The sequence below is a fragment of the Podarcis melisellensis genome (genome assembly GCF_964234715.1).
Source record: "Podarcis melisellensis genome assembly, chromosome: 3".
Taxonomy (NCBI): Eukaryota; Metazoa; Chordata; class Lepidosauria; order Squamata; family Lacertidae; genus Podarcis; species Podarcis melisellensis.
In genome coordinates, this window is record NC_138530.1 from 117,778,649 (window position 1) to 117,799,591 (window position 20,943).

The window sequence follows — 20,943 nt, forward strand, 5'->3', positions numbered from 1 at the left end:
AGTGTTTGTAGGCCCTCTCCCCTGTGCTCCAAATGACATGCAAGAGAATGAGCAAGAGTATGAGTGCCTTTTAATTTACCTTGCAGTTCCTCTGGGAAGCAGGTCACGGATTGTGCAAATACCTACGTCCTCCCACTCCTTGAACGGTCGATATTTATCTGTGTGTTTGAAAGCTGGATGATCCAGGAATGGGACAAGTGGTGAAGGGCGTTTGCTCCATGTTCTCCACACCATCAGTACTGACCTAGTAAATGGAACGTCTATGTCCCTTATCTCTTTCAAGGGCAAAGGTAAGAAAGGGTGGCCTTTTGAGGGACTGTCTTGAGTTGGACCCAAGAATCCTCTGTTCTTCCCTTGAGCAATGGGATCAAAGATTTGATTTGAAGAGCATAGTATAACATTAAGTTAGGCATTCCCATCCTTCCTTTTGTTCTATTTCCATAGAGAGTTTTGTTGCATATCCTAGATTTTTTTGCTCCCTGACACAAATACAGACTGATTTTGTTCTGCCATCTCTTTATCTGAAGAGGAGGGATGGGAATAGGCAAAACCTGAAAAAATAGAAGAACCATGGTTATTCGCCCGAGCCAGCTAAAACTGATATATTTCCATTTCCTAAGTTCTTTTTGAATGTCTTTATTTAGTCCTCTATAGCTTCTACGTCCCATTTGCAGTGATGCTAATACCTAAGTACAGTGGTACCTCGGGTTAAGTACTTAATTCATTCTGGAGGTCTGTTCTTAACCTGAAACTGTTCTTAACCTGAAGCACCACTTTAGCTAATGGAGCCTCCTGCTGCCGCCGCGCCACCAGAGCATGAATTCTGTTCTCATCCTGAAGCAAAGTTCTTAACCCGAGGTAATATTTCTGGGTTAGCGGAGTCCATGCACTATAGCAAATGGAGAGTTAACTAGTAACCAGTCCCTTGTAGTGTCGTCTAAATAATGAGCATGGCTTTAGAAGAGTTGATTTGCACTCCTGCTACCCTGTGGTACCTTTCTAACTGCTGCTTAAGTGGCTCGAGGGCTGTTACTGAATTTCCCCTAAATAAGAGGGTGTCATCTGCAAACATATTCACTTTGTGTATCTCATCCCACATGTTAACCCCCTCTATAGAAGTGTCGTTGCGCAGTTGGATGGCTAATGCCTCTATGACCAATGCAAACAACAAGGGCAACAGAGGGCAGCCCTGTCAGGTGCCCCTTGACACATCCATAGCCTGAGCATCAAAGCTATTGATTGAAACAATTGCCTTTGATTTGGAGTATAGTTGTTTAATGAGGTGCAAGAACTTAGATCCAAATTTCAATTTGTTTAGCAGGCGTGTCATAAACAAGGAATCAATTCTATCAAAAGAATTTTGGCATCAAGAGAGAGTAATGTGCTATTTCCGCCATTTGATTTTCTGTATATACTCTCACGTAGCTCTGGAAGCAAGACCAAAGAGTTGGGTGATTTTACTCATTATAAAGTCACTCTTTCTACTTTATCTTCTGCCATCTACCTCGCTAAGTAAATCCCATTTCCACTGATCTATTCCAAGAATGTCTATCGCCTCATTCCTGCCTTTGATGCCCTCCAAGGTCCTCCCCACTACTTCTGTTCTCACTGTACACTCATGACTTTCCCTTTTGCTTAGTGATTAAACAGAATCCATACTTTCTGGTTTCTCGAAATCCCTCCCCTACCTCTCCCTCCAGCTTCTCCAGCCTCCTCCGCCAATGCTTTCCTCTTTCCCTCATTTCACTTGGTAGTGAGTTATCCCAAACCCTATGCCTCTTGATCCTGTCCCCTCCCAGCTCTTGGTTGCCATTTCCTGCATTCTTCCTTTTAGTCACACAATCACTCTGCTCTGGCTCCTTTCCCCCATTCTAAAAAAATAAAAATAAAATTTTTTTGACTGATCCTCTGTCCCCAATTACTGCTCAATTTCCCATCTACTTGTTTCTTCCAAACTCCTAGAACATGTCAATTTTCCCATTCTCAACAGTCTCTCCTACAACTTCTTTCTTAATCCCTGTACTCTGGTCCTCTGCACACCACTGAATCTCACTAACGTAATTGAGAATCTCATTGCTGAATCCAAGACCTCTGCTTCCTCATCCTTGATATCTCCGCCACCTGTGATATTTAGCTTTCTAAAGTAATTTTAGCATGCAAACGAAGATGGCAATTGTACATTTCCCAATTCCTCTGACACCCTATTAAAACACTGGTATGTGCCCGACCATACGACACGGGTGGCACTGTGGTCTAAACCACAGAGTTTACGGTTTGCTGATCAGAAGGCTGGCAGTTTGAATCCCCGTGACGGGGTGAGCTCCCATTGCTTGGTCCCAGCTCCTGCCAACCTAGCAGTTCAAAAGCACGTCAAGTGCAAATAGATAAATAGGTATTGCTCCAGCGGGAAAGTAAATGGCGTTTCCATGCGCTGCTCTGGTTCGCCAGAAGCGGCTTAGTCATGCTGGCCACATGACCCGGAAGCTGTCTCCCTCGGCCTACAGAGCGAGATGAGCGTGCAATCCCAAAGTTGTTCGCAACTGGACCTAACGGTCCTATGTGCCTGACCATGTCAACTATGGATGGTGGGCCAGTTCTTAGTAAGTACAGAGGAAAAGGTGTTGAAAGAGAGGACACAGGTGTAATAACATGATTCCTGAAAATCTTGGTTTTCAAATCAGGAGACAATCTCAGAGATGCAGGCTCCTTCTCTAGAAAATGTTTGCCTTGCCTGTCCACATTGGCATTAACTGTGATTCAGAGTTGCATATTTATTGATGCTGGTTATGGTTCATGATTCCATGATTCCTTTGGAAAGCAGACAACATGGTCTGAAGTGATAACAAGGGAAGATGATTAGCATCAGTACCTAGATTACTCTTAAGGCATGAGTACCTACCAACAAGGGAGGTGCTATGTTTTCTGATCCTGGTTCCTAACTTACAATCCATGGTTTTAAGGAAACCAGCTTTATGCGTGCACCCAATGTATAAAATGGTAAATTTTAAGAAGTGGATAATGCGATTTTAAATAAGTATTCATACACATTTTGCCCACCCCCATGGTGTCTACTGTTTTTACTGGATAATGTACACATTAAACAAAACAGGACTTGCACTTCAGTGTTACCCAGAAAAATGCTACATTAGGGAAGACAAGGCCGATGCCCTTTCAAAATATACCTTTAAGGCATTGGACATAAAAGAGTTTGGAGTATGAGAACGTGACTTGCTTTAAACACCTCTCAATAACCGTGACTGACAGTTTATAATTTACAAGGAGGGTGTGGCTATTAAACACACTGAAACAGGTTTTCTGATATGCACTTACGGCCCATCTCTTGTCTAAATGCTTTGTTGCACTGACAAGTCAATATCTAACATCACTTTCTATAGGCCTAGTGCCAAAGGCCTTTAAAATGAATATGGAAAAGTTTACACTTTTACTGAGCTTTACTGCTTCCTGATGACAATTTTAATACAAATTTAATCAGAGAATGAATTTTAATAAAGCAATCAGGTTTCATTATCAAAAAGGAGTATCAGTTAGACATAAAACATAAAACTAATTCCTAATTTCTTGTTGTTATCATATAATGTGAAGATAGTTTCAGATGCACTAGCAGAATAATTTCCAAAGCATATTTTCAGTGAAATCCTATGCATCTCTAAAGATTGTCCCACTGAATTAAATAGCAACTTACTCCCAGAAATTTAGGCATTATGGGAGGTAACAAATCAGTATCACTCAACTCAGTGCTTAAATCTACAATTTAATTTTCTAAATATATCCATATAAGAAAAATATTTGAGGAACTTAAGACAACAGCTATAAATATAAAAACAGTATAGCAGAGAAATAAAACATTAAACCAAAGCAAACGCTGAAGTGGGAAACAGGTACAAGTATTTGAAGAAATGACAGAAAAGGGAGATTTTTTTCTTCCTATGTAGTGAAATAACAAAAAGAAGAAGAAGAAGAATACAGAAAAATGGGGAAAAATGAGGTGAGCAACAAGAGCTAAGATGAACAGGCTTACAGTGTGCTATCTCATAAGTATGTTGTAATGTATTCTTTGGGGCTTATCCACAGGCAAGTGTTCACAGAATACAGGCCTTATAGCCCAGTCCTCTACTCAGGAGTAAGCCCCTTTGAGTTCAGTGGTGCTTGTTCCATGTAAGGGGGCACAGAACAGTGGCCTTACAGTATCTTTCACTGCAGAGGAAAGAATCTTTGCTACTACTGTACATGAAGAGTGTGTGACTGAACACATTTCTGTTAACTTGATATTCACTGGCAGTTCCTCAAATACACTCGTATCTCCTCTAGTCAGAGAATTTCACTGAATGTATTCCCCCAAATTAAGCAGACTAGTGCATTTCCTACAATCTACAGCAGTGCTTGAATTATGAGGGGAAAGGTAGGGGGAGCCTTAATGAAACATACTAGCTTCTCTTCTGAATTGTCTTCCCCCATTTTTGCCTACAGCAGCTAAGCCACGGCATGGCACAAAGTATAAGGAGACCATGCTTCCTCCAGACTGCTTGTAATTTGAGCACTTTGCTCCACAAGAGACAGAAACAGGCATTTAAGAGACAACATGTATGCACTGGCAATTTTAGGTGCGTTTTCAAATGAATATTATAAAAAACCAAAACACTCCAAGTACAGGCAGCCCCCCATTTATGTGTGTTCAATATGAACGTGACCTTGTATACATGCATCACACTGAACCCAGAAGGGACATGGAAACGTTATAAAGATGTCACTGAAACGTCACTAAAAGGGCAGAATGGGGGCGGAACGGGATGTTTGCAAGCTTTTTCAATGTGTTTCTAATATATGTGGTGTCTCAGAATGTAACCTCCATGTGAATGTGGTGTGTGTGCCTGTATTTAAAAAATGGTCTGATGGTCCAGGACTGGAGGATATTACAGGTATAAAGGAGACATATCTAAAAAGGTGGTATGCACACATGATTCTGATGTACATGCAATTTGGATGGACAAAAGATCCATCAGTATATACCAAAAGATTGGAAAATGCTTCCATACAGCGACTGCAGTCCTATCCCATGTATGGTATTTTTAAAACTAGTGCATTGTTTTTATATGTACTGCAAACTAATTAATATTTGGTCATAGAAATCATCACCGAAATGAAAAATATACAAGCCATGAAGAGGTTGAATTATGGAGAAATACATACGGTGCATTTGTTTGCACTGGAAAAAAGATACATTTATAAGGCATTGCAGTGTTGCATTTTAATGGCTGGGTTGCTTCAGTTGCTTCTAGAATGCTTTTCCTGCAAACTGTCATATCTCTTTGTGAGCGAAATTTACACTGTGTATTGCCTGACTCTACTATCAGTATGAAGAAATGTGACCTTGGGTAATGTGAGCACGGACAGAGGAGACAGAGAACTGTGATAAATCAACTAATCAGGGAAAGAACTTTGATTTGAACATGTGAGAAGTTTCAAGTAGGGAAAACAACCCCAAAATCTGGAAATAAGAACTTACTGAAAGATCACACATGCTGTAATTAAATATATACACTGAGGTTTATTTGATCTATTTGCTGTTTCCAGGGTTGTAAAGGGGCAGTTTATGGAAAATATTATTGGAATGATGGAGTGATGTCAACTACAGATTCATTGAGATCTATTTGGTAACCATTTGTAATAATTAGGAAAATCAATAAAAATAATTGACAAAAGAAGAAAAATATACAAACTTCAACCTGATAACAATCATATTGAAATTTTAAGCAAACAATAAGACACTAACTTCAAAAGTGTAAAGGGTCTGTTTTCATACTTTTAAATGCTGTGTCTCTCTTGTTGAACATTTATTTAGACAGTGGTGAAAGATATGCTAGAATTGTGTGGAGTGACATTTGTACCATGCAGTCACAATGTCCACAGAACAATTGATAGAACCAATGCAGAAGACATTTAACCTTGATTATGATTGGAGAACTAGACAGATACCCATGCATCACAGAACAACTTAAATTTATCTTCCTGACACTCTGGTGTATCCATTCTTTTAAGTTCTCCATATAAGAGAGAATGTGCGAGCCCAAACCTTCCTTTGTTTCCTGATGTGTACTTTCTCAGTGATGAGGGAAATAAAACCCTTTATTTGCTCAGAAGCGTGCTCCTCTTACTACTATGGCTATCACAGTAAATTGATTAATCAGTTAATTTATTGAAAACATTTTGATCAATTAAAATTGTTACCTATTAATGGGACTGAATACACACACACAGTGCTTTGAAAACTGTGGGTGACACACAACCTTCTTAAAAAAGGCATTTCCCCTTCTCTGTCACACAGCACAGAATGACTTCATAAAATGTATGCTGCTGAGGCTGCAATCCTGTTACACCAGATGTGGGAAACATGTGGCCCTTCTGATGTTGATGAACTATAACTCCCATCACATCTGTCCACTGGCCATGCTAGCTGGGGCTAATGGGAGTTGTAGTTCAACATCAGAAGAGTGAGAGGTTCCCTACATCTGCTAAAAACATTTACCTGGAGTAGGTCCCATTAAGCTTAATATGACTTACGGTACTTCTGAGTAGCTATTTATAGGCGTTCGCTGTGAGAACCATTTAATTAAACAGAGAGCAATAGATAAGTCAGGATACAATTATTTTCACAAAAATGAAGACTAAAGGAAATTAGGCAGCATACAAATAAGAATATTGCAATCACATTTTCTTTTCTAAATTGAATGGTCCATTAGCTTGTTTCATGAGCATAGCCAATCACAGCTCATGACAGCATGGCTGTAAAGATAATCTGCTGGATACAGGGATGAGGTTGCCAAGGCTGCAAAAGGCAACCAGTAGCTTTTGTCTTATGGACACAGAATCTTAACAGCATTGATCTAGAAGATAACATCCCAATTCAACCCGAGGAAATGTATACAGCTTGTTTTCAGCTTAGTTAATCAAGGAAGAGAACTTGGCCACCACCTGCTGTCAGTACCACTTTCTTCAAGGCCAGGATAAGGGGAAGCACCTTAACCTTGTTGGGTCCCACCCTTGCCAAAAATGCCATGAGATTCTTTAGGTTCTGAAACTTTTCCATGATAGAGTGTGTTCAAAGTTGGGCCAATACTTTGCCAAGGAAAAGGCCTGACTTTGCTTTCTTATTTTTCCAAAATTACTTATGGATCTTGGAAGCTCTTGTTTGTGAAGGGATGAAGCAAAGAAGCAAGGGAGATAGTCCACCAAGTGGCGGAAGCAAGACATGCAGAGTCTCCAAACCCAGCATGCCACAGTCATTTGCATGTTGGAGAGAGCGGCACTCTACGTTTTATTATATAACTGTTGGAATAAATTAACAAGCAGAAGGGTGCCTGGGACACTTGTGCTTCGTTGTCAGCTAGCTCCTTGTCATTCAGCAAGTGCTGGTTTGCCCTGACCATTAGTGGTCTCTGGAGAGCAGCAGTCAGAGAACAGTTAAGGAAATGGATGGCTCTTTGTGGAGGAAAGAAGATGGAAGAGCTGAACTGATTCCTGCAGAATGTTTCAATTAGGAAATTGCTAAACTTCATGGGCAGAGACATTAGTGGCTGAAATCCACCTAGGAGAGGAAGCTAAGAGCTATTGACTTGTTTTAGTAATTCCTATTGGCTTGAAGCTATAGAGCCGCAGATACCATCCTCTACTGCCATCTGTTGGAGATTCCTCTTGCAACATGTTCCCATTGCTGGTTGGAGTTCCTTATTGTGCCATTCTCAATTTCTGGATCTAAAAGAACCATTGGTTGCATTCTCAAACTGACTGTGTGGCCTAAGGGCACAGAATTCCTTTGGCATAGCTGGACCTTGGGAGAAGGTGGAACATCTTAGACTAAAGTTTATTCACATACTGCTCCTTATATTGTTATTCTCTTCTTGATCCACTGTTGTTAATTGAATAAATATAATTGTTTGCACATACCTTAGGAGTGCATGCGTATTATGAGAAGGCTGCTACTTAAACATCTAAATTGGAGTCCCAAGTTCCCTGGGTGTGGGGCTTGAGCTTCAATTTAATATAAGAATCTCCCCTAGAGTGCTTACCCAAGTTACATTTTGAGTCCTTGCACTTCTCTAGCTTCTGTGTACAGAATATTAAGAGAATTTTCTCTTTCCTCTTCTTTCTTTTCTGTCTGTGTTCATACAAAGTGTCTGAAACACTCTTGTTTCTGCCTAGTTCCTACAAGTCTAACATTCTTCAAATTCACCTGTCCTCTGGGGTTAGTTCTTGATCTGCCGCTGGAATCTGAAAGGTGATCCCCCCCCATGAGTTCAGTAGAATCAGAGAAGTAGTGCCAACTACTGGAGGTGCTCTGGGTGCACTTCTTCCATCTGACCTCCCTGGGAGAAGTTGAACTCCAGGTTACCACCCTCATCAAAGTATAGGGACAAGAACGTAGGCCTGTAAACCCCTGTGCACAAGTAGATTGACAGCCCAGCATCTTCACTAGAGGCCATTTCTACAAATGCTTACCCCCCCCCCCATTTTCTTAGGCTGCAATCCTGTACACACTTACCTGGAAGTAAATCCTATTGAACTCAACAGAACTTAATAGAAGTCCATCTTTTTATTGATATTGCAAGAGGTTAGGGGTTCCCAAGCTTGGTTGGTTGTGTTCAATTGATTGTGGCGTGGCTTATTTGTGTGAGGGACATGGGCTAGTTTGTTGGGTCAGGTTAGCCATAGGCATACAACAAAAGAACAATACCCCCATCTCTCTTCTACCCTCCCCTTTCCCCCAACTGTAAGATGTCTATGGCAAAAGTGTCTCTCACCAAACGTAAATGAACTGTGAAGAAGACTATGAATTGAAAGTGGAGGCAATAGGTGTACTGTTCCCTGTTTATCTGTTTGCTTTGTAACACAAAAATACCCAATAAAAACTAATTAAAAAGCAGATGTCCATAGAAGTCTATGGACAGTTAACCTGTTTGCTATGGAAAGTTAACCTGTTTGCACAGTTAACTTGTTTGCTAAGCTGTTGTTGTTAAGTCTAGATATCAACCTCAGGACATTTATAATGTTTATAAGCAGTTGATGAATATTATGCCTGAAACATTTGGTGGGGATATAACAATTAATATTCTGGAAGAGCATTCTGTTTAAGACTTCACCTATTTTCAAACCTAGAAAAACAGCTCCTTTTGAAATTCCTCAGCTGACACACCACGTCTCTGATGTGTTACACCCTGTCACATCGCATTACATCTCACAGAGTAAACAGAAGAAAGGTTATAAACTTAATGTGCATACCAGCTGCTAACAAGTACATGTTTTTGCCAAATTCTATCTAAATGAATGCACTCAGGAGTGACAATACAGAGGATCAGATAACCTATGGCTGAAATTTTCCACACGCTTGTGAGCAAGCCCCATTTCTCTCACAAGTGAAACATAATAGTAATAAATATTTACATACTATCCTTAATGTAAGAGACTTTAAAAATCATGTTGTTCTTGCTGTAAAATGTACACTAAGGGAACATTATGTTGCCAATAATGACAAAACATTTTTTGTTTTTGTCCTGACTCTGGCTTTATCACAAATAGCCAAAAAATCACTCTGTGGGCAACGCTTTAAAAGGATATAGCAGAAGGCGAAGGACTGTTTGAGGAAGCATTTTGTTATTGGCTTGAGCCAGCACTGGTAATGACACATCTACCTGCGGAGATGATTCATGTTCCTAGTGGGATTATGCTGTCGCAGGTGTCTGTTGCTAATCAGAACATTGTTTTACAGCTTTTTTCGACTTCATAAAACTTAGGGAAGTGCTGGGTGAGATCCCATGGACAGTAATACTAAAAGGAAAGGGAGTTCATGATGGCTGGGAGTTTGTTAAGAGGGAGATAGTAAAAGCACAACTTCAGGCAATACCAATGAGACGGAAACATGGAAGGTGCCTAAAGAAGCCAGGGTGGCTATCTAAAGAACTTTTAACTGAGTTAAGATTAAAAAAGGATGTGTACAAAAAATGGAAAAGGGGGGAAACCACCAAAGAGGAATTCAAACAAATAGCCAGCACGTGTAGACACAAAGTCAGAAAAGCTAAAGCACAGAATGAACTCAGGCTTGCTAGAGAGGTTAAAAGCAACAAAAAAGGCTTTTATGGGTATGTTCGTAGCAAAAGGAAGAACAAAGAAACCGTGGGGTCACTCAGAGGAGAAGATGGTGAAATGCAAACAGGGGACACAGAAAGGGCTGAACTCCTCAATGCCTTCTTTGCCTCAGTCTTCTCCGATAAAGAAAACAAAGCCCGACCTGAAGAATTTGGAGCAAATGATTCAGCAGAGGAAACACTGCCCAGAATAACTAAGGAGATAGTACAAGAATACTTGGCTAGTCTACATGTATTCAAGTCTCCAGGGCCAGATGAACTGCATCCAAGAGTATCAAAAGAACTGGCAGATGTGATCTCAGAACCACCGGCAGTCATCTTTGAGAATTCCTGGAGAACAGGCGAAGTCCTGGCAGACTGGAGGAGGGCAAATGTTGTCCCTATTTTCAAAAAGGGGGAAAGAGAGGACCCAAATAATTACCGCCCAGTCAGTCTGACATCAATACCAGGGAAGATTCTGGAGCAGATCATTAAGCAAAGAGTCTGTGAGCACCTAGAAAGGAATGCTGTGATCACCAATAGTCAGCATGGATTTCTGAAAAATAAGTCATGTCAGACTAACCTGATCTTGTTTTTTGACAGAATTACAAGCCTGGTAGATGAAGGGAATGCAGTGGATGTAGCCTACCTTGATTTCAGCAAGGCATTTGACAAGGTGCCCCATGAGATTCTTGTAAAGAAGCTGGTAAAATGCGGTCTTGACTATGCTACCACTCAGTGGATTTGTAGCTGGCTGACTGACCGAACCCAAAGAGTGCTCATCAACGGTTCCTCTTCATCCTGGAGAAGAGTGACCAGTGGGGTGCCACAGGGTTCTGTCTTGGGCCCGGTCTTATTCAACATCTTCATCAACGACTTGGATGATGGACTCAAGGGCATCCTGATCAAATTTTCAGATGACACCAAACTGGGAGGGGTGGCTAACACCCCAGAGGACAGGACCACACTTCAAAACGACCTTGACAGATTAGAGAACTGGGCCAAAACAAGCAAGATGAATTTTAACAGGGAGAAATGTAAAGTATTGCACTTGGGCAAAAAAAAATGAGAGGCACAAATACAAGATGGGTGACACCTGGCTTGAGAGCAGTACATGTGAAAAGGATCTAGGAGTCTTGGTTGACCACAAACTTGACATGAGCCAACAGTGTGACGCAGCAGCTAAAAAAGCCAATGCAATTCTGGGCTGCATCAATAGGAGTATAGCATCTAGATCAAGGGAAGTAATAGTGCCACTGTATTCTGCTCTGGTCAGACCTCACCTGGAGTACTGTGTCCAGTTCTGGGCACCACAGTTCAAGAAGGACACTGACAAACTGGAACGTGTCCAGAGGAGGGCAACCAAAATGGTCAAAGGCCTGGAAACGATGCCTTATGAGGAACGGCTAAGGGAGCTGGGCATGTTTAGCCTGGAGAAGAGGAGGTTAAGGGGTGATATGATAGCCATGTTCAAATATATAAAAGGATGTCACATAAAGGAGGGAGAAAGGTTGTTTTCTGCTGCTCCAGAGAAGCGGACACGGAGCAATGGATCCAAACTACAAGAAAGAAGATTCCACCTAAACATTAGGAAGAACTTCCTGACAGTAAGAGCTGTTCGACAGTGGAATTTGCTGCCAAGGAGTGTGGTGGAGTCTCCTTCTTTGGAGGTCTTTAAGCAGAGGCTTGACAACCATATGTCAGGAGTGCTCTGATGGTGTTTCCTGCTTGGCAGGGGGTTGGACTTGATGGCCCTTGTGGTCTCTTCCAACTCTATGATTCTATGATTCTATGACTGATCAGTACCTGGATGTTTATTTTGGCAGATATATAGCCAAGAGAATACAAATTAAGACACAGTGCTTGTGGACACCCAAACATTAAAATATGGATGTGTGTGGCTGCCACCAAAATGTCTCCTGTTATATGACCCATCTCTCGCTCCCATTCTGAATATTGCAAGTGTAGTCAACATGATGGGTGTGTGCCTGCTTCCAGACTGAGGATTCTTAGGACTGGACATTTGTCATTCTCCTGCTGTAAGCTACATAACTTTAATACCGCCCTTCATCCGAAGATATCAGGGTAGTTCACGAGATAAAAATAAATACAAGATAAAAGCACAAAATAAACAGCGAATACACATTTAAAAGGTCATAGAATATTAATCAGCCAAAGGCCTGGTGGAAGAGTCACATTTTTGCCTGGCCCCTGAAGATGTATAATGAAGGCACCAGTCGAGTGTTCGACAAATGGGGCGCCACTGCAGAAAGGCCCTTTCTTGTGCTGCTCCCCTCCGGGTCTCTTGTGGAAAAGGCACACAAAGAAGGGCCTCAGATGATGATTGCAGTCTAGACTGGTTTATATGGGAGAGGCGGTCCTTGAGGTATTGCTGTCTTGAGCCATTTAAGGTTTTATAGGTCAAAACTGGGACTTTGAATTGGGCCTGGAAGCTGATTGGCAGCCAGTGCAGTCAGGCCAGGATTGGTGTAATATGCCAAATATTCTATTCACAGAGAAGTGCAAGGACTCAAATGTAATCCTTGGGTAAGCGCTCTAGGGGAGATTCTTATATATGTAATATGCTCTAACTGTCTTGCCCAGGTGAAATTTCTGAATTGTCTTCGGAAGCAGCCCTATGTAAAACACGTTGCAGTAATCTAACTTAGAGGTTACAATTAAAACACCTAGTATGGAAATACTCTGGATGTAGCTTGATTCAGAGTATTTAAATGGGATTCTACTATAGGCAGTGTTATGATACAGAAGGGGGGGGGGGGAGTAAACAGTGGTATGATTCTAACTTTCAAGGTATAGTACTGTATGTACAGCCTAATGTAGGCTCTCTGCAGCTAAGCAGACCACCTTCCTTTGATGTACTTATAATTATTAGGGGCTTAAGCTGCCTAGCAGTGGAATGTATAGATAAAAGCTGATGACATGACATAGTAAAGGCAAGCAGAGGTGGTGGAATTTAATGTTGTTGTGTTCTATGGTCAGACCTAGTCTGAAGCACAAAAAATATGAAACATGGGAGATATATTTTAAGAAGTTTAAAGGTTTGGTTATTTTGTTATATTTCTCTTACCATGTGTAACCATGTCCTGATTCAATGCCAATAGCTTGAAATGAGTGTAGCACACAATAACTTTTCGTCTGAGATACTTTTTACTTTCAATTTTTAATTTCAATTTTTTATTTAAAAAAATTAATATCAGCATATCATTATTATTATAGAAATGATTTTTAACTTGAAAGTTGGAGCTGCTTCCTTAAATGGATTGCTTCTGTGCAGAAAACTGTGTGTGCAATCTCTGACCTCTGACAGAAGTGGTAAAGTGGAGAAAAACTAAAAGGGTAACACACACAAATAAAAATAACTTTACAAGAAAGAATGTCTGGAAGTCATAAAAATACGTATGGTTGTTTAAACAAGCTCTATAAAGGACCTACAATCTCAGAAACATCAAATAACAGAAAAATAAAAACCATTCTGATTAGTTAAAACTGCCTCTGCATCTTTTGTGAGTCTGAAGTGAAATTTTTACCATAAGACTGTGCTGTGACATGACAAATATTTTTATTGTTGCAATATTTTTTCTAATGCCTCTGAAAAATTAGTCAAAACGCACTGAGATATTTAACAACAAACAAAATTTCTATCTCCTAGAACATGTGGTGAATGTCCATGTGTTTATTTGCCATGTTTATATGCAGAATACTTATGAATGAGTGAAGGAAGCATATGTATTTTGCCTTGCTTTAAACCCAAACCACTTTAGGGACCAGCTCAGAAAGAAATTATACCTATGTGTCATTATTTATCCTGGCCCTAGTACATTTGAGGCTTGCATGAAGGTGGTAATCAGTACCGGTACAAGTCACAGAGAAAGTGGATGAAATCACATCCATATTGAACCATAAATTATGGAGGTAAGTTCAGACTTTACTCTCAAGTCCGAACTCCCCTCCATAACTAAGTCAGTGGAAACAAAAAAAATTCCTTCCAGTAGCACCTTAAAGACCAACTAAGTTATTTCTTGGTATGAGCTTTCGTGTGCATGCACACTTCTTCAGATACACACAGTGGAGATACAGTCAGTGGAGTTAGTTGAGAACAATTTAATAAGCTGTCTTCATGTATGTAAGAAGACACTGCTGGCAAACCAAGAACCACTTACGTGGTAGTCTCACAGAAGTCTAGAGACTATTTTCTGAATATTCTGGAATTTTGTGCCCTGTTCATCAAGCTTCAGTGAGAAACCAACTCATAGTTTTGTTTTAAAAGCCTTTATGCTTGGCCAGTCAAAAATAGATTTAATGAACTTTGGCTATATGTAAATAATTGAAACATGAAATAGTTTGAAGATTCCAAGCTTTACTCATGTACTTGGTGGTTCCATATGCTTAACTATAATTTACAAAGTGTCCCCCACAACTAGGAAAATAAGCTTAAATATTGTTCATGTTAACTAATGGGCTATTGAGCAAACCAGCCATGTAGGGTTTTTCTGAACTATAAAATTGTTGTGTCACTTAAAGAAAAGCTCAAAACCACCAACGTTTATAAGTAAATTTCTTTTTAAAGGGATGGGGCTTCATAGTTTCCCTTTGAACCATATAGTATTTATCGGGCTGTCTTGTCACAACATGAATCCCTTTGGGGTGAAAGCAATTGTTTTGAAGGTTAAAATAAATTCATCTTGCTGTGACCTAATGCAATTTGTTGAAAGCTGGCCCTGGGAAACTTTCTGACATTTATTAGATAGGTTTTTCACTGGGTCTTCATAATGCAGTAATGTCTTAATGGGTGAGTTGCTCACTGCCAGAAACCTTTATTAATTATGGCAATTCTTATGGCTAGTTTCCATTCGCAGCAGTTCCTTTGGTAGCTTGATTTATTATCTTGAAGTGGAAATAGCTACATGTTCTACTATTTGTGCTGCAGTGTGATTGTGTGAGAGGAATAGGACATGTAGCATCCTAGTTCAGGATGTTTCCTGAATAAGTCTCAGTCATGGGAAAAAGATTTGCTGGAGCAGACAATGTTTCCTCTTTGCTGCCATTTGAGATTTGGTCTGCGTAGCACAGCTCCGGTAATCTGTTTTTATTTTTTGCTTTGAATTTCTACCGATAACAATTCTGTTGTTAAGTTTTTCTTTTAAATAGTACCCCTCCTTTGATATACAGAGGAGGAAGAGGAGCCACAATTGAATAATTTGTGCAGCAGCAGCAGCACCTGCTCATGTCAGCGCAACCATTATCTTTCCAAGAGCATCTGCTGCCAGACTGAGGAACAGACTGCTACTTCTATACAGCTGCTCCAAGGATGACTTGATGTGTGATATCCTCTCTGAAATTAGGAGAAAGCAGAGAATAAACTGGTGCCTCTCCATTCTCCTTCAATCTCCATGATCTGGCGGATGGTGGGAGGGAATCTGCTCCTTTGGGAATCTAATCATGTATGTAAAAGGAGGATTTAAATAGATCCATTTCATCACCAGCAGAGTGAAGAACTTACTCAGACTACAGTACTTTGCATACCTAACTGACAGTAAGTTCCTTGAAAGTCAGTGGGAAATACTTCTGAACCAACATGCATAGAATTGGGTTGTAAGAGGTGATGTGGAAGATTGCCTTTGGCAATCAGCTTTTCCTTTGATTGTGGGAAAGTGATGTTCCAGTGCATTTGGTAAAAACAGAGATTTGCAGTTTTACACACCATCAAGACTGAGATGACTTTGGGTAGCACACTAAACTGAAGCCTCTGCTCATGTCCTTGTTAATTCTCCTCAACTTCTTAACAGGTTTTGATACCAACAACCATGGTATCTTTCTGGAGCACCTGTGAGTTAGGGTTGGGTGCCACCACTTTGCAGTGGTTCCAGTCCTAATTGGATGGTCATTTTCCATTGTTTTGCCTCGGTAATGGACTGGATGAGAGCCAACAAACTGTAGCTCAATCCATAGAAGATGGAGGCACTCTTAGTGTGTGGTTCCCTAGACCAAATGGATGGGAGACTGCCTGCTCTTGATGGGGTTACACTCCCTCTGAAGGAGCAGGTACACACTTTGCGGGTACCACTGCTCTTGCTTGAGGCTCAAATGATCCCATGGCACTGAGTGCCTTCTATCAGCTTTGACTGGTGGCCCAGCTGCGCCCCAATCTGGATAGGGATAGCTTAACTTCTGTTGTCTAAGCTCTGCTAACCTCTAGGTGAGATTACTGCAATGTCTTGATTTGGGAAATATGGTACTGTATTCTTTCACAACCAAATAATCAAAACAGAGCATTAATTCTCCATATATGAAACTGAAGTAACATTTTATGGCACGGGATTGTTGTGAGGATGGAGGGTTATCAGCTGCAATGCACACAAAATGCCATGTAAAACTTTTTACTTATGGTAATACTCAATGACCATCTGTCTTCAATTTGTTCAGGAACTGGGATGGATGAGGAACAGTACATTATACTTTCCCAGCATTAAAAGTGTTATTTTGATTTCATAATGCCACAAGATGCACTCACATGGGATTTCAAATATAGAAAGCCCTTAGAGACCATAGCCTCTTAAAAAGCTTTTATCAAATTAATCTCAACAATATTGGTTTGTATTGAGACAATAGCAGGAAAATCAGATGAACCTTTCTCTCTCTATCTAAGCTCTCAGGTAAAAGTAACATTGCACTAATTTCCTGAAATTAAGAGAAACTACAGGATTCCCAAATAATTTCACTTCTATTTTTTACTGGGAATAAAATATTTAATTTATTTATTCACATACACGGGAAATTATATCTTTATAAGTAGCTCAAACTAGAAATCTTGAGTTAATAAATATTTTTAACTGCAACCTTATCACTGAAATTTGTTCATCCTCTCCTAACTGTTAATAGGTTGCAGTAATAACAGAATAACAGGGAGCTTCCTGCGTAGGCGCTGGGAGAGAGGTGAGTCAGTTGGACTCTGGTTGCCAGAGAACCAGGTACAAGAGAAATGTTTTGAGTGAGGTAGCATTTATCAGTTCACTTTATGAGGCAGATGATGAAAGAGACAAATTAAGGTTATCATGTAATTTTCTGTATATTGAGCATTAGCATGCACACAAAGACACATTACCTTGACAACACATATATGCTAAATTAGCATTAAATAAATATGGCAATATAGCCATAATGTGCCATCGAGTTTAATGTGCCATCAAATCTAATGCGCACCTCAATTTTCAGAACCTTGAAACCAAAAAAAGAATTTGCTGGCGAATGTGAATGTGCAATTGAATCTAATGCAAACCTTAATTTTCGCAATGTAATTTGGCCAAAAACGGTGAGCATTAGATTCAGGTAAATACAGTATTAAAATTGGTATGTGCTTCATTTACCATTTCCCCCCTAAATTGTCACGATTAAAATAATTCTGACTCATCTAGATATACACTTTTGTTTTAACCTCACATACACCCTTCTTCTTCTGTCCTATAAAAGGATAAAAGCAATGTTCATCTAACCTTTTGAGGAAATTCCTTACATTCACTGCAGAAAAAAAAGAATAAATTCAAAGCCAAGCTACTATTTTCCTCTGTTCTTCGGTTGGCTAAGCTCTGTCTGGAATCTTTTACGATTTCCCTCCAACCTAGCCTTCTGTTCTATTTAACCAACATAGCATTCACAGTATCACACAGCAGACAGTAAAGACGGAAGATAAAAATAACTGTTACCTAGAATACAAAATATATACTAGCTTGCATATGTCTCTAAAATAAGTACTCAGAGGTGTGTTTTGGGCAAAATACAGAACAAAAATAGAAAGCTGGGCTTGAGTCGCAGTACAATATAGGTCCAATCTTGTGTGCCTGGGCTATATACTATATTCTGCTTAGAGGCGGATGTCCCATTGACCAACACAAGGGCTTTAGAACCAGATCATTTGCAAATTAGATCTCAATTAATCTAATTGGTTCAATGAAGTGTACTTTCTGTGTCCAGATCTTAAATAAATATGAATTTCACAATCTAGCACTTTGTGTAACCTTTTTGCAATATGAAAATAGTGCCTTCTTGCTTTGTACAGAGCTCTAACTTATTTTGGCGCTTCTACAATGTCATCATTCTTACTTTTGTATCTGAAAGCTGTTTCTGAACGATTACCTTTCTCTGTTCAGTGAAGATGCCATCATTGTTCTCTCACCCCAAAAACAATTCCAATTAACCAATAACCCTGCTACAAGCATAACATGACAGTGATACAAGAACATGTATTGATTAAAACAAAAAAGCCATTTTTAAAAACAGCATTAATTCTTACCAACTCCAGTGGTTATTGATTCTGTGTCAATGTCGTTAGCTTTCTTCTTTGCCACTTCAGCTAGTGCCAATTCACCCTTATCTAGTGCAAAGTAATGGATGTCCTTTAGAAATAAAGCAAAATAAAAGATTAATCTAAAATGAATCTTGGACAAGTAACAAAGGAGAATTTGAAAGGAAAAAAGGCTTCTTTATTGCTTAGATCAGAAATGCAGATGGAAGTGATGAGACTATATTTATAATTTTCTCTGTGTTACTCTTTTGAAATGCAGGTTTATTATCCTATTCAAGCTCTATCCTCACAGTTAATAATGAATAAGGTGTTAACCATTTACCAGAAAGAATAGAGCTCTCAACCCGGCAGTATAAGCAAACCTTTAATAGGCACTTTAGGTTCTGATTTTGTATGGCAGAGCAAAGCGAAAGCTTGGCAGATCTCTGGTTAGAGGAATGATTGAAACCAAACTGCCAAGTGGCTGAATATAATACAGCACTTCATGGGACGCTCTTCCCCAACCACCTCCAGACTTCATTTGCCTTCTGTTCTAGTTCGTTATTCACATACTGTTGTCCTTATATTATCTCTGAGTGTCTCCATTCTGGGTTTTGCCTTCTCCACTCTGAAAATGGGAGGAAGCAGTAGTCACTTTCTTGGCTAAATAAATATTAGGAACCTTGGTGGGTCAAATTTCACAGGTGGCTGGTGCTGCCCACCTGTCAGTCACCTGATGCCACTAGGACGTCAGGTGATGCTGATCTTACCTTTGAAGCCCCAATCATTTTAGGAGTTTCAGTGTGGAGCTGTTTGAAAAAGGGTTTTCAAACAGCCCCTTGGGGCTTTTTTGAAGTAGGGCCAGGTTTCTATGGGCCCTTCTGGCTGTTGCTGCTTTTTCTTGCCAACTATTGCTTTAAAATTATGGGTCCTTTAAATCCTAGAGTATGTGTGTGGGAAAGAGCACATATGCAGCTGCTATAGCGCTGTGCTGTGTTCCTCTGGTAAGAATGGCAGGAGGCAAAAAAACGGAGGGAAGGGCGATTGCACAAGCCTGGCTAAGCAGCTGACCAGAGGGAGTATAAGGAACCTAAGCAACTGGAACAAGGGCTGTCAAAACATGTATGCTTGGAATAGCATAGTCCACCATATTACCAACCCACTTTTACTGGTTTACTGCTGGAATTATTGTTGAATGCTCTGCTGCTGCTGCATTGTTTGTATTTTGTACTCAGCTTTCATTTACTGCTTTTTCTCCAGGCCTACGTGTAAGAGATAGTGCAAACAATTCAGGACCAGTATGGAACTACTATTGGCAGGCAGAACGTTGGCATTAGCAAAGCTTCCGGAACAATTCACCCTTGGTTTAACACAATAAGATAGCCCCACAATTATTGTTAGTGGTTGTAGCAATGAGCTCATATATATTATATTCCCTTGCTTTGATAGATACTAACTGGCTTGCTTTGGTATTACCCTTATCTGTGGGCCTGGGGTGTTGGGCTCTCAGAACAGAAAGGGAAACTATCCGTAAGGTTTGGGCATTTGCCACCTCTGCCCTCATCTGGGGAGGTGGAGCGATGGGGCATCCTAGGCATTGTGATGTATGCTGTTTTGCTTGGGCGTGGACATGCCACATCCTTGTTGTGGTGTCCATTCTGCATCTCTGCAAGAGAAGGCTAGGAAACCTGGCAGGCCTATTTGCTGTGAGCCTACTGTTAGTCAATTAGTCGTGTCCGCCTCTTCTTGACCCCCTGAACCAGAGCACGCCAGGCACTCCTGTCTTCCACTGCCTCCCGCAGTTTGGTCAAACTCATGCTGGTAGCTTCAAGACGACTATCCAACCTTTCTTAATAAAACACTAGAACTGATCACTCTGGCATCTTTACCATCCTTCTTTGGTATTCCTGCACCCAACAGCTCCCAGGAGCCCTCTGCTGGGACTGTGGTTCAGAACAAATGATCTTTTCCCTAGTAGCTTCAGTACAAGGGGCTAGCAGGAGTAGTTCTGGAACCCGCCCTGTTTAGGGGAACACAGTTTGTTCATCATTGCATAACTTCACTGCACTGTTCCTTTTGCTAATCTGTCCTTGTTTAAGGCAGGGGTAGCCAGTGTGATGCCCTGGGAAGGCTGGGGCTGATGTGTGTGGCAATCCACAACATCTGGAGGGTGCCACATTAGCTATTCCTCAAATGTGGCAACTGCTAATTCCCTTCTTGGTCTGGGAATAAAGTAAAGAGAAACAGCAGGTATTTACTTCTCAATGAAAAGCACACATTGCTGAAGGGAGTGTGGTGCTTGGAGCCTGTTTTAAATAACCTTTTAACAAATGCAAATATACCCAAATTCTAAATGATGTTAAGGACATGCTGCATGGAAATATGTGTTTTTTCCTAGTGGCCTTTGACCTGAAAGAGGAGTCCTTATGCTTTTGAATACCTAGTGCCTTGCTCCTTGGCTTCCCATTATTTTATGTGTGATAGGCAAACAAATGAAGCCAGTGGGGG

General features: G+C 40.4%; 1 protein-coding gene across 9 annotated transcripts in view; it reads right to left on the bottom strand.

Moving 5' to 3' along the window:
* The window catches only part of WDPCP (WD repeat containing planar cell polarity effector), a 170,431-nt gene that overhangs the window by 33,678 nt on the left and 115,810 nt on the right, over positions 1-20,943 (bottom strand). For 8 of the 9 annotated variants that reach the window (XR_014166928.1, XM_081906219.1, XM_081906217.1 and 5 more), the window contains exon 14: positions 18,445-18,547. Coding sequence is in view for 8 of the 9 variants with exons in the window: in XM_081906219.1 (XP_081762345.1) it covers positions 18,445-18,547 (103 nt within the window). In the remaining variant the exon portion in view is untranslated. Of the gene's footprint in view, positions 1-15,373; positions 15,591-18,444; positions 18,548-20,943 lie in introns of those variants that run through there. The other variant, XM_081906218.1, reaches the window with a different exon arrangement.